Source organism: Erinaceus europaeus, chromosome 6, assembly GCF_950295315.1.
Source record: "Erinaceus europaeus chromosome 6, mEriEur2.1, whole genome shotgun sequence".
NCBI lineage: Eukaryota > Metazoa > Chordata > Mammalia > Eulipotyphla > Erinaceidae > Erinaceus > Erinaceus europaeus.
Window position 1 is genome coordinate 4,361,016 of NC_080167.1, and position 12,965 is coordinate 4,373,980.

General features: G+C 54.7%; 1 protein-coding gene across 2 annotated transcripts in view; it reads right to left on the reverse strand.

The window, feature by feature from the left end:
- Positions 1 to 3,659: 3,659 nt before the first annotated feature.
- The window catches only part of SGSM1 (small G protein signaling modulator 1), a 44,112-nt gene continuing 34,806 nt past the window's right edge, over positions 3,660 to 12,965 (reverse strand). The window contains exons 21-25 of one of the 2 annotated variants that reach the window (XM_060192558.1): positions 12,706 to 12,788; positions 10,857 to 10,966; positions 9,128 to 9,224; positions 6,918 to 7,085; positions 3,660 to 5,482 (exon numbers count right to left, since the gene is read on the reverse strand). In XM_060192558.1, coding sequence (XP_060048541.1) covers positions 5,394 to 5,482; positions 6,918 to 7,085; positions 9,128 to 9,224; positions 10,857 to 10,966; positions 12,706 to 12,788 — 547 coding nt within the window. In that variant the 3' untranslated portion in view covers positions 3,660 to 5,393. Of the gene's footprint in view, positions 5,483 to 6,917; positions 7,086 to 9,127; positions 9,225 to 10,856; positions 10,967 to 11,062; positions 11,289 to 12,705; positions 12,789 to 12,965 lie in introns of those variants that run through there. The other variant, XM_060192559.1, reaches the window with a different exon arrangement.

The following is a 12,965-nucleotide window of genomic DNA, read 5'->3' on the forward strand; positions in this document are numbered from 1 at the left end:
TAAACTACTTCCCCAGCCCTAAGAGAAGCCTCATGAGTCCCGTCTCACAGAAGTGAAAACTCGGGGAGTCAGGCTGTAGCGCAGCGGGTTAAGCGCAGGTGACGCAAAGCACAAGGACCGGCATAAGGATCCCGGTTCAAACCCCGGCTCCCCACCTGCAGGGGAGTCACTTCACTGGCGGTGAAGCAGGTCTACAGGTGTCTATCTTTCTCTCCCCCTCTCTGTCTTCCCCTCCTCTCTCCATTTCTCTCTGTCCTATCCAACAACAACAACAACAATAATAACTACAACAATAAAACAACAAGGACAACAAAAGGGAATAAATAAATAAAATAAATATTAAAAAAAAAAAAGAAGTGAAAACTCGGACTCAGAGAGGCCTGGCCACTTGCCCAAGGCCACACGGCAGTGAGTGTCTGAGCCAGGGGCTGACAGTCGCTTCGAGGGAGGTAGGGTGGGCTGGACTTGGGCTCTCTGCTTCCACCTTCCTCATCCTGATCCAGCTCTGGGCTTGCTTTCGTTTTATTTACTCACCTACTTGTTTATGTACACGTGCTACCAGAAAGCGAGCTTGGGGGTTCTGTGTACGTGTGGTAAAGCTGACCTGATTACTTTTGGAAACAATTTGGGGGGAGGTAGAGTGAAACAGAGAGAATCTGCGGAGTTCCACTAGTCTCTCTGGATCAAACCCGGAGCCCCCCCAAGACGCATTCTCCTGGCTTTAAAGGCTCACCCAAGAATAGCCACACCCCTTCCTGGAGGTGATCCTGTTATTCATTTTTAATTTATTTATTTATCGCCTTTTGTTGCCCTTGTTGTTTTATTCTTGTAGTTATTATTGTTGTCATCGTTGTTGGATAGGACAAGAGAAATGGAGAGAGGAGGGGAAGACAGAGAGGGGGAGAGAAAGACAGACACCTGCAGACCTGCTTCACCGCCTGTGAAGCGACTCCCCTGCAGGTGGGGAGCCGGGGGCTCGAACCGGGATCCTTACGCCGCCGGTCCTTGCGCTTTGCGCCACGTGTACTTAACCCACTGCGCCACCGCCCGACTCCCTAGCTTCGCTTTTTAAACCACAGAAAGTCACAGAGCCTGGGAACCCACCTCCCAGGTGTTCAAAAGAGACGGGGGGGGGGGGGCGAGTCTGGCGGTGGCGCAGCGGGTTAAGCGCACGTGGTGCAAAGCACAAGGACCGGCGTAAGGATCCGGTTCAAGCCCCCGGCTCCCCACCTGCAGGGGAGTCGCTTCATAAGCTCATAAGCGGTGAAGCAGGTCTGCAGGTGTCTGTCTTTCTCTCCCCCTCTCTGTCTTCCCCTCCCCTCTCCATTTCTCTCTGTCCTATCCAACAACAACAACATCAATACCACAATAACCACAACAATAAAACAACAAGGGCAACAAAAGTGAATAAATATTTTTTAAAAATACAAAACTACTGGTCACAGGTGATCATGGATAACTATTTAAAAAAAAAAAGAGCTGGGGGGCGGAGGTGGGGGTGGGGGGCATGTTCCAGAAGACACTGGGGAGATTCTTTGCTCCTGTCACCCCACTCCTTCACACAGTCGGCTCTGGGGATATGCCGTCTCCTCCTTGTAATAACCTCCCCAGGGCTCCCAAGTCCGTTCATTTCCTCTCTGAACTATTTTGACAATGCCCAGAGGAGCAATTTTCCAGCCCAGAGAGCAAAGCCATTTGCCGTGTTCATTTGCCAGAGGCCAGAACACACCCTTGCTAAGGAGAAGTGAGTACACAGAGGAAGGGGCGGGGGGGGGGGGGGGGGGGTCCTGCACAGCATTGCAGGGCCCTGGAAGGGCTCAGGAACAGGACAGTCGTCTCACGTGAATTCTGGCCAGGCTGACTGAGCCGGTCTGGACAGGGGCTCCAGCTGTCCTTCCCACGCGTCTCCACTTGTCCTGGGCTCAGAGGGCTCTCCTGGGGTGTCACTGGGTGTGTGTAAACGTGGAGGGAGGTTTTTGCCTGGCTGGTAATCACCTCAAGTTTCTCCAGAAGGGATGAGTCCCTCTGAGCTGTGACTGAGCAGCCTGGCTCAAGGCCACACAGCCAGGAAGTGGCCGACCTGAGGACCGTAACCAGTGCTCCAGATGTGAGTTCAGGTGGTGGAGCGGGAGGGCCTTTCTGTTTCAATTCTCCACGTCCTTCAAGCAGAGAAGCTCCACAGGGCCAGGCGGTGATGCATCTGGTTGAGTGCACACATTACAGTGCACAAGGACCCAGGTTCAAGACCCTGATCCCCACCTGTGGGAGGGGGAGCTTCACGAGTGGTGAAGCAGGGCTGCAGGTGTCTCTCTCTCCTTCTCTATCCCCTACCCCCTCTCGATTTCTGTCTCTATCCAATAGGAAATATTTTTTCGAGAGAGAAAGAAAGAGAGGGGGAAAGTAAAGCTCTTCTGGGGCTGTCTTTTGTTTCTTCTTTTGTTTGTGGCCTGGGAGTGGTGATTATACATTTAAAAAAAAAAAATTCAGAACCAGTGGTTCTGGGGTCAGGCTGTGACACACCTTGTAGTGCACATTGCCATGCTCAAGGACCCAGGTTCAAGACCCCTAGTCCCCACCTGCAGGGGGGAAGCTTCACAAGTGGTAAGCAGGGCTGAAGGTGTCTTTTTTTTTTTTTTTTGCCTCCAGGGTTATTGCCGGGGCTCAGTGCCTGCACCACAAATCCACTGCTCCTGGAGACCATTTTTTTTCCCTTTTGTTGCCCTTGTTCCATCATTGTTGTGGTTATTATTATTATTGTTGTTGCTGTTGTCATTGGATAGGACAGAGAGAAATGGAGAGGAGGGGAAGACAAAGAGGGGGAGAGAAAGATAGACACCTGCAGACCTGCTTCACCGCCTGTGAAGTGACTCCCCTGCAGGTGGGGAGCCGGGGGCTCGAACCGAGACCCTTACACCGGTCCTTACGCTTTGCTCCACATGTGCTTAACCCGCTGCACTACCGCCCAACTCCCTGAAGGTGTCTTTCTTTTCCTCTCTTTCTCCCCCTCCCCTCTCAATTTCTCTCTATCCAAAACAATTTTTTTTTTGCCTTCAGGCTTATTTGTGGGGCTTGGTACCTGCACTATGAATCCACTGCTCCTGGAGGCCATCTTTTCCCATTGTTGTTGCTGTTATTACTGTTGTTGCTGTTGTTGTTGGATAGGACAGAGAGAAACTGAGAGAGGAGGGGAAGACAGAGAGGGGGAGAGAAAGATAGAAACCTGCAGACCTGCTTCACCGCTTGTGAAGTGACCCCCCTGCAGGTGGGGAGCCAGAAGCTCGAACCGGGATCCTTGCACTTCATACCATGTGTGTTTAACCTGGTGTGCTACTGCCTGCCCTCCCCCTCCAAAAAAAAATTTGTTGAAACAAAAAAGAACTACTAGGAGTGGTGGATTTGTCGTGCAGGCACCCAGGCCCAGCTCTAACTCTGGTGGCAGAAGCCAAAGCGAGTGGTTCTGGACCACTGGCTTGGGGTGGGCACAGCAAGAGGTGAGAGGGGCTTAGCTGCTCCTATTCTAGGGGGAGACGAGGCAGCTGTCCTAGATGGGCTACTCTGGGGGGTGAGGAGGTCCCAGTTTTCAGCAACACACATTTCTTTGCTTTGCATTAAAATACAATCCCCCTAAACACTGAAAGAAAAAAAAAAACACCACAAAATGGATTGGTACACGTCTCTTTAAATATATTTTGTGTGGAGACACGGCTGCAGTAAACAGGCACAGGACACGCTAGGGGTACTTACGAGACGCGGGCAGCCTGCACACTCACATACAGGACACACACACATACACACACAGGCCGAGTGAGGGGACAGTGAGCCACATCAACACAAGCCACAACCACAGGAATGTCCCCAGAGGCCACAGGAGGGGACGGGGATGGGGATGGGGTCTTGTGCTGTACTCTGTCGCCAGAAGAATCGGGAGGTCTGGGCCTGGGCCTGTCAGGGTTGCCTCCCTGTTGTGAACTGTGAGAAGGGCATCTGGAGCGGCCTTTGGGGGGAGCCGAGAGGGGTGCAGTTCTCATGGGATGCTCTTGCCCAGGCTGTCCATCCAGGGGAGAAGCTCCCAGGTAGGTGGAAGGTGGGGTTCGCACACACTGGGGCCCCGGGAAGGGGCAGGGAGCAGGTGCCACCTGGTTTGTTGGGGCTGGGGTTGTCTCCAATATTCACAGGAAGGATTTCCTTTTTGACCTGCTATTTCTGCCCATTCTGGAACCTTCTGAGAACAGAGCTGGCAGGACCAACCCCCCAACCTTGCTCCTCCAGCCAGGACCGCAGTGAGTTAGCTAATGGGGGTCCTGGAGGACCCTTGGTGTGACGCCAGGGAGGGGACCGTGTCCAGGCAAGGCCCCCCATCCCGTCCTCTGCTCCCATACTGAGTGAGCAAGGGCACTTGGGGAGCAGAGCAGGTGGCCTGCAAGTGTGTGTGGAGGCCCTCACCGGCACACCTCTTCCCTGTGTGAAAACGGGGAGAGGGGTGAGCCTGGGGCAAGGGGCAGGGGTGTGGGGCACCCCCAATAGCCTGGGACTCTCTCCCCAGCAACAGGGCCCCGTCACCCACCACAGTGGGGACACCCACTTGAGAAGAAGGCAGGTAGGTCTCTCCGAGGGTCAGGCAGGGGACAAAAATGAGGCAGACACAGCACGGGGGACCCCCAACCCTGGGCCAGGCAGGGGATAAAAACGAGGTGGACACAGCACAGGGGACCCCCAACCCTGGGGAAATGTGCAAGGGATGACCCCCCATGTGCCTTTTATGAAGAGGAGGTTCCTGGGGACACTGAGGCTCAGGGTGGGGGGGCAGCAGGGAGGGAAGCATGGGGCACCCTCCCAGAGGTCAGTGCTTCTCAAACCGGGCATTCTGCCCCGTGGGGCCATGTGGCAGTGTCCAGGGAGGTTGGGAGTGTCATAACGGGGGAAGGCGGATACTGGGACCTAGTGGGGAGAGGCAGGTGGCTCAGAGTTCCAAAGGACAGCCCCCCTCAAAGAAGGATGACCCTGCCCCAAATTTTGTGCAGTGGCCCACAGGCCGGTTCCAAGCCTGTCTTCTAGCTGTGCTCTGGGTCAATCTCCAAAGGTACTTCCAGAGGAGGGAGGGATCCCCAGGCTGCCAGCAGACCTACCCCCTCAAAAAAAAAAAAAAAAAAACTTCCATATGGGGCCCCTGCCTCTGCTGACAGGATTAGGTGAGAGAGGGAAAGAGAGGGGATCCTTCTGCCCTCCCCGTCTCGTGCAGGGATAGAGTCCCGGACTTGGCCATCTTTGGTCAAACAGGAGAGCGTAAGGCTGGACACAGGGGTGAGCCCTGGCCCCGGCCGGCCGTGTGGAAGTCGGGGAGTGGGCCCTGCGCACGTGCAGGGGCAGGCTGGCACAGACCTGGCCCGGCCGCCTCACTTGTTCTCGATCAGCGTCTGCACCTTGTGCACCAGGTCGCGGGCCAGCTTCAGGACTTGCTTGGTGTTGTGGCGCTCGGCCATCTCTGAAAGGGCAGAGGGAAGGCGTCTCATGAGGCTCCCACCGCGTCCCCCCCGCACCCCCTTCGAAGAGGGGGCTCTGGGAGCAGGGCTGCACCTCCCAGCCTCAGCGTCTTCACCTGCAAAACAGGGGGGGCTGGCAGGGGAGGCGGCACAGTGGTTCTGCAGCAGCCTCCTCTACCTGAGGCTCCAAGAGCCCAGGTTCAATCCCTGGCTCCACCATAAGCCAGACAAGAGAGGTGCTCTGGCTTAAAAAGTGAGAAGTGGAACAGAGACCTGATAGACAGTTTTCTATAAAAGAGACGCACGGGACATACACATGGCCGGCAGGCACGTGGAGACGTGCCCCACTGCACTCAGCCTCAGACAAATGCAAAATGAAACTGCACTGAGATCCCGCCTCACACCGGAGAGAAGGGCTTCCATCAGCAAACAGGAAATGATGGGAGTTGGCGAGGTCGTGGGGAAAGAGGGGACTCTGCTTGGGAGGCCGAGTGGACGGTCCTTAAGTAAATAACAATGGAAGTAAATAAAAAACGGAATTAGCCAGCAATCCCACTCCTGGGCATTTATCCAGCGGACACTCAAACACTAGCTGGAAGGGACGCGTGCAGCCCTGTGCTCACAGCTGCATGGTTCACAACAGCCAGAGAGAGAGTGGGAGCAGCCTCGATGCCCATCCACGGGTGACTGGCTGAAGAAGTCATGCGATAGATACTCCATGGAATACTACTCTGCCATCAAAAAAGACAGTACTGTGTCCTTTGGGACAAAATGGACGGAATGGGAGGTGATGATGCTTAGTGAAATAAGAAAAGAGAAGAAAGGGAGTCAGGCGGTAGCGCAGCCGGTTAAGGCAAGGACCTGCTTAAGGATCCTGGTTCGAGTCCCCGGCTCCCCACCTGCAGGGGAGTCGCTTCACAGGTGGTGAAGCAGGTCTGCAGGTGTCTGTCTTTCTCTCCCCCTCTCTGTCTTCCCCTCCTCTCTCGATTTCTGTCTTATCCAACAACAACATCAATAACAACAACAATAACTACAACAATAAAAAAACATCAAGGGCAACAAAAGGGAATAAAGAAAATTAAAAAAGAAGAAAAGAGAAGAAAGGCAGCTACCAGAGGGTTTCACTTAGATGTGGAAGCTAGAGATTTGATTCACGTGAACTTGCAAAGGAGGAGGAGGAAGAGGAAGGAAGGAAGGAAGGAAGGGCAAAAGCCCATGGGGCCCTGGTGGTGGGTGTGGTGTGGAGCTTGATCCCATCATCCTACAATCTTGTAACTCACTGTGAATCACAAATTTAAAACAAGTGGAGGAAAACACTGGGGAGCACAGCCTGGCACCGCCACCTCAAGAAGCAGCACACCCTCAGCCCTAAAGCTGCCGGCACACAGCCCCTCCCCTTCAGCCCAGGCATCACCCCGCCCACCGGGCTTGCGGTACCGTTGAAGAACTTGATGATGTCGGTGAAGTCCATGTTGTTCTCCAGGATGATGTCTCGGTACACCTCCACCAGCGCCAGTGCGATGAACAGCACGTAGTGGGCGGAGGACACGTGCTTGGCGGCCCAGATGGTCTCCCAGACAGAGAAGACGTCCTCGTAGACCAGCTCTGCGGGGACACCCAGCAGCACGGGCATGGGAGGGGGCCGCACCCTGCACTTGGGGTATCCGGCGGTGGCAGCTCACAGCTGCGGGGCTGAGTGCCTGCGTGTTTGAGGGGTCCCCGCCCCACCCCTCGGCCTCCTAGAGCACCCAGGGGATGTCTCCCTAGACCCTGCGTGCGTGCGTGCGTGCGTGCGGGGAAGAGAGGGCAGAGCAAGGGTTAGAGCCACCCAGCTCTGTGCAGTGCTGTCAGCAGGCTGTCCGACTTTTAAGCCACGTCTCCAGCCAGCTCCCTGGGCCACAGAGTTCCTGGTCTCTGACGGGGGGAGCAAAATGGAAGAGAAGGGGTCTCAGGAGAGAGCTCAGTGGGCAGAGCACATGTCTTGCTATGTGAGGCCCTGGGCTTGAACCCTGGCACCACTGCCAGCACAAGGGGCTTGCATGGATGGCGAGGTGATGCTAGGGGCTGTCTCTCTTTCCTCTTCCTCTAAGTGCACAGAAAAAACACAACAGTCAGGCCAGGGAGGCTGCCTGGCGGCGGTGGTTCTGCACAAGTAGGAGGCCTTTGGCTCATTCCCTGATGCCCTTTTTTATTTTTTTGCAGCCAGGATCACTTCTGGGGTCCTGTGCCCACAGAGCTCCACTGTTCCGTTCTTGGCGGCCTTTTCCTCTCGCCTTTTAACATTTTTTTAAAAATCTTTTTTATCTATTTTATTTTAATTTTTTATATTTACTGATTTATTTTCCCTTTTGTTGCCCTTGTTTTTTATAGTTGTAGATATTATTGTTGTTGTTGATGTTGTCGTTGTTGGATAGGACAGAGAGAGATGGAGAGAGGAGGGGAAGACAGAGAGGGAGAGAGAAAGACAGACACCTGCAGACCTTCTTCACCGCTTGTGAAGCGACTCCCCTGCAGGTGGGGAGCCAGGGGCTCGAACCGGGATCCTTCAGCCGGTCCTTGTGCTTTGAGCCACGTGCGTTTAACCCGCTGCGCTACCGCCCGACTCCCATTTTATTTCTTTATTACTGGATAAAGAGAGAGAGAGATTGAGAAGGGAGGGGAGGTAGAGAGGGAGAGACACAGAGAGACACCTGCAGCCCTGCTTCACTGCTCATGAAAGTGAAGGGTTCTGCAGGCGGGGACCAGAGGCTTGAACCTGGGCTGGGTCCTGACGCACTGTAATGTGTGTGCTTAACCAGGTGCACCACCACTTGGCCCCTCCTCCCTTTTTTTTTAATGGGTAGAGAGAGAGAGAGGAGGAAAAAAGGAGGAGAGAGGAGAGACACCTGCAGGCCTGCTCCACTGCTCGTGAAGCTCTCCTCCACAGGTGGGGGGACCAGGGGCTTGCACCTAAGTTTCTGTGCACAGTAATGTGTGCGCTTAACCAGGTGTGCCACCACCTGACCGCATGGCCACAGGATTTTTTTTAAAAGGAAGCAAAGGGGGCCGGGTGGTAGTGCAGGTTAAATGCACATGGTGCAAACTGCAAGGACTGGTGTAAGGATCCCGGTTCGAGCCCCCGGCTCCCCACCTGCAGGGGAGTCGCTTCACAAGCGGTGAAGCAGGTCTGCAGGTGTCTGTCTTTCTCTCCCCCTGTCATCCCCGTCTCTCTCCATTTCTCTCTGTCCTATCCAACAACAACAGCAATAAGAACAACAACAACAACAACAACAACAACAATAATGATAATGATAAACAACCAGGGCAACAAAAGGGGAAAAAATAGCCTCCAGGAGCAGTGGATTCGAGTGCAGGCATGAGACCCAGAAATAACCCCGGAGGCCAAATAAAAAGGAAGCAGAGAGGGGCACTGGGCTGGCTAAGTGAGCTGAGGGAGGCGGCCCCTGACCCTGCCTGGCCGCTCTCAGCCCCAGATTCCTCTGTCCTACGGGACAGCAGCACCACCCACGGCAGCGTCACCTCAAGGGAAGGGAGGTGTTCTGAGCCAGAATCTCTCCCTGGATGCACGCGCCGCCCAGCCGCCGCCCAGCCTCGCCTCCATGGAGGCCTGTCCCCGGGCTCTGCTCTGGTCCCTCAGAAGCAGGCACCTCGCTTGAAGTCCAGCAGGAACCAGCGGTAGCAGAAGTAAAAGTGAGTGTAGTCGCCATTCTGGTGCATCAGCTCGAAGAGCTCAGAGTCCAGGATCTGCCGGAAAGCGGGAGGGCAGGCGGGCGTCAGGGGCAGGAGGGCGCCAGACAGCCTATGCCCAAAGCGGCCAAGGACTCTGAGTGAAAGTCAAGAGACGTGAACCCACCCAGCGCCCAGGACGAGGAAGACAGTGAGCCGGGGTAAACAATAATCAGAGACACAGACCCTGACCCCAAAGGACCCCTTCCCTCTCTCAATGACCATTCACAGAAAGACCACAGATGAGGGGCTGGGGCTGGCGAAGCGCACACATTACTGTGCTCAAGGACCCAGGTTCAAGCCCCTGGTCCCCACTAGCGGAGGGAAGCTTCACGAGTGGTGAAGCAGGGCTGCAGGTGTCTCTCTGTCTCCCTCCCTCTCTAGCTTCCCCTTTCCCTCTCAATTTCTCTCGGTCTCTATCCAATAAGAATGATAACAACAACAACAACAACAATGATAATAATAATAGACAGCAGAAGGCAGAGGAGCTGGGTTCCCATGCTTGGCTGGAGGCCTGGAAACAGGGTCAGTGCTGTTCCAGCTGTGTGCCCAGCCCCACGAGAATCGGAGGGGGGAGCTCAGAATCATGCTACAGCCCCTGAGTCCCATCTCACATTGCATGTGCCAGAGTGACCCCCCTCTCATGTTGATAAATAAATTATTCTTACAAAGAAATGACACACAACAGTGCACAGTGGCAAGACTCATAACAGGCAAAAAGCGGAAACAACTAGTGTCCATCAGAGGAATGAATCAACAAGCATGGCCCATGTCTACAGTGGAATACTACTCAGCAACAAAAAGGAACACAAAGGACCGGGGTTCAAGCCCCAAGTCCCTATCGGTGGAGTGTGTGTGTGTGTGGGAAGCTTCACAAATGGTGAAGCACAGGTACATGTGTCTCTTTATCTGTCTTCTCTTCTCTCTCAGTTTCTCTCTGCCTATCAAATCTTTAAAAATGATAAACAGGGTATGGGCAGTGGTGCACCGGGTTGCTACATTGCTCAAAGACCCGGGTTCAATCCCCCAGTCCTCAACATGCAGGGGGCAAGTGCTTCACATAGTGAAGCAGTGCTGCAGGTCTCTCAGTCTCTCAGTCACTCTCTCTCCCTCCCTCCCTCTCCGTCTTCTCCTCCTCTCTTGATTTCTCTGTCTCTATTCAAGAAATAAGGAAATAAATATCTTAAAGAGATGGGTGGGTTTGATGGCGGCGTGTAAATCGTAGTCCGTGTGTGTGTGTGTAACTACTCTAAAATTACTTTGAGGAAAAAGGCTTAACAGTTCAGTTCCTTAAAGAGTGGAGGCCCAGGTCTTAGTCATGGCTGTCACCAGTGTTTGCACCAGGTGACAGCTGGGGGGTGGGGGAGTCTGCTGGCGCCGACCAGAGTGGCTGGGTCTACCGGGTGAGGCTGGGATGAGCTACGTGACTTCTGAGTTGTGCTGTCATAGTTTAAAGACTGGTTTCATCCGCTTCGCATGCGGTGGAGAGCACTTCGCGTGAGAGAGAGAAGCCAGAGCAGCACTGAGCCACATACGACCCCGGGGACAGAGCCAGGAGCCTGCCCAGCCCTCCCACACGTCCTGTCCTGCACTCCACTAGCTGAGCCCCCCTGGCGCTGTGTGGGCGGTGGGGGCGAGGGTGGCGGCTACCTGGATCAGGGACCGCATGTTGGCAAAGTGCGAGTCCATGGCGCCACCGTGGGGGAAGTTCTGGTTCATCCTCTTCATGAGTTCCGTGAAGCAGCTGAAGGCCAAGGCCTCTGCGGACGGCAGGGACGGACGGTCAGCGCCCAGCCCGCGAGCCGGGCTCCAGACGGCCAGCGCTCAGCAGGCCAGCTCAGGAGCGCCGTGTGAGGACTGGGGGCTCCCGATGAGGGTGCAGCCCCCTGGGTGCTGGCTTAAATTTCCTTCTAGAAGGGTAACAGGTAACAGACAACCTGGTTTTTTTTTGACATAATAAAAGCAAGACAACTTTAAGGTGGCCTCAACTCATTTTCTTTTTATTTCTTCCTTCATGTTCTGCTGTTTCCTGAGTTCGTGAAGTCAAACAGCATTAGTCAGGGGGCCTGGGTGGCGGTGCACCTAGTTGAACATGCACAGAACCTAGTATAAGGATCTGGGTTCGAGACCCAAGTCCCTACCTGCAGGGGGGAAGCTTCCAAGAGGTGAAGCAGGTCTACAGGTCTCTCTCTTGGTCTCTTCCTCCCTATCTCCCCCTCCCCTCTCAATTTCTCTCTGTCCCATCAAAAAATAGAAAGAAAAAATTAAAATAGGAAAAAAAAAATGGCCAGTGGGAGCAGTGGATTCACAGTGTCAGCACTCAGCCAGAACCAGCGATAGCCCTGGTGGCAGGAGGCGGCGGCGGTGGTGGCACTAGTCAGGACTGGGAGGGTGTTACGGGCCCAGTGTCTTCACACTGTGACTCTGGAAAACGTCCCTTCCAGGAGAGTCCCTTCACTCACTGCAGCGCGAAGGACAGGCTCCGTGAAGGCCAGAAATAGAGACAGCTACTGCTTGCTGCTAAGCCAGTGTGTTACAATGACTTCCAAATGGCTTTTTTTTTTTCTTCCTCTCTTAATACTGGGAACCTTGGAGAATGAATGCTGGGCTGGAAGGTTTCCCAAGGAATAAGGACTTCATTCCTATTTATGTATTTATTTTTTGCTTTCTTCCCCCAGGCCCCAAGGTTGTTATTGCTGGGCCTCGGTGCTGGCACTACAAATCCCTTGCTCCTGGTGGCCATTTTTTCCATTTTATTGGATAGGACACAGAGAAATCGAGAGAAGAGGGGGAAATAGAGAGGAGGAGAGAGAGACATCTGCAGGCCCGCTTCACCGCTTATGAAACGTTCTGCCTGCAGGTGTGGAGTGGGGGTTTGAACCCGGATCCTGGCGCTTAGGACTATGTGCGCTTAACTGGATGTGCCGCTTCCAGCCTCCCAGGAAGTTCTCTTCTATTAAGAGTTTGTAAATGTTTCTTTTAATCATGAATGGATGGTGAGGCCTGCCCAGTGTGTGTGTGTGTGTGTGTGTGTGTGTGTGTGTGTGTGTGTGTGTGTGTGTCTCCTTGGTCAGTCTGATCGGCTACCCCAATCAATTTCAGACCCAGAGCTCCCCCACATTTGGGGGGGATGCCCTGCTTGCTCCCAGAAAATGCAGTGGAGAGTTTCTGGACCAACTCTCACAGGGCCACTGGTCTGTGGGTTCCCTGGGATGGGTCCCCTTGGCCTGGCGTGGGTCTCAGGGCACCAGTGGGGTGCCCGGTGCTCAGAGAAGGGAATTCTCTCTTTTGCTTTGTGGGAAGCGTCTGCCAGAGATCGGTGCAGGCTCTGCAAAGTCTGGGTGCCTGCAGCAGTGGAGGCTCCCAGCCAGTCCCGGCTCACATTTCTCAGTGGCCGGGAAGGCCGTGCTGGGTGAGGGGTGCTGGGGATACGGGGCAGGAGGACCCTGGAAGCCTGCTCACTGGCCTCCCTCTCCTGGCCCAGGGCGGGGACACTCACCATCATCCAGGATGACCAGCAGCGGGGCCAGGAGGTCACACATGCCCTGCACGTAGCCGATTTCAATGTGCTGCCAAATGTAGCTGCGACGGACACGGAAGATGGCACCTGCCCCCCGACAGCCTGCCGCTCCCCCAGGCCACCCCTCCCCACGCTCTCTGCTCAGACCCTCCAGAGGCCCAGCTGGGGTGGGGGGATCCCCAAGGTCGCCCACCACTGGGCAGAACAATGCCCAGCTCCTATCGGGGAGGCCTCAGGCA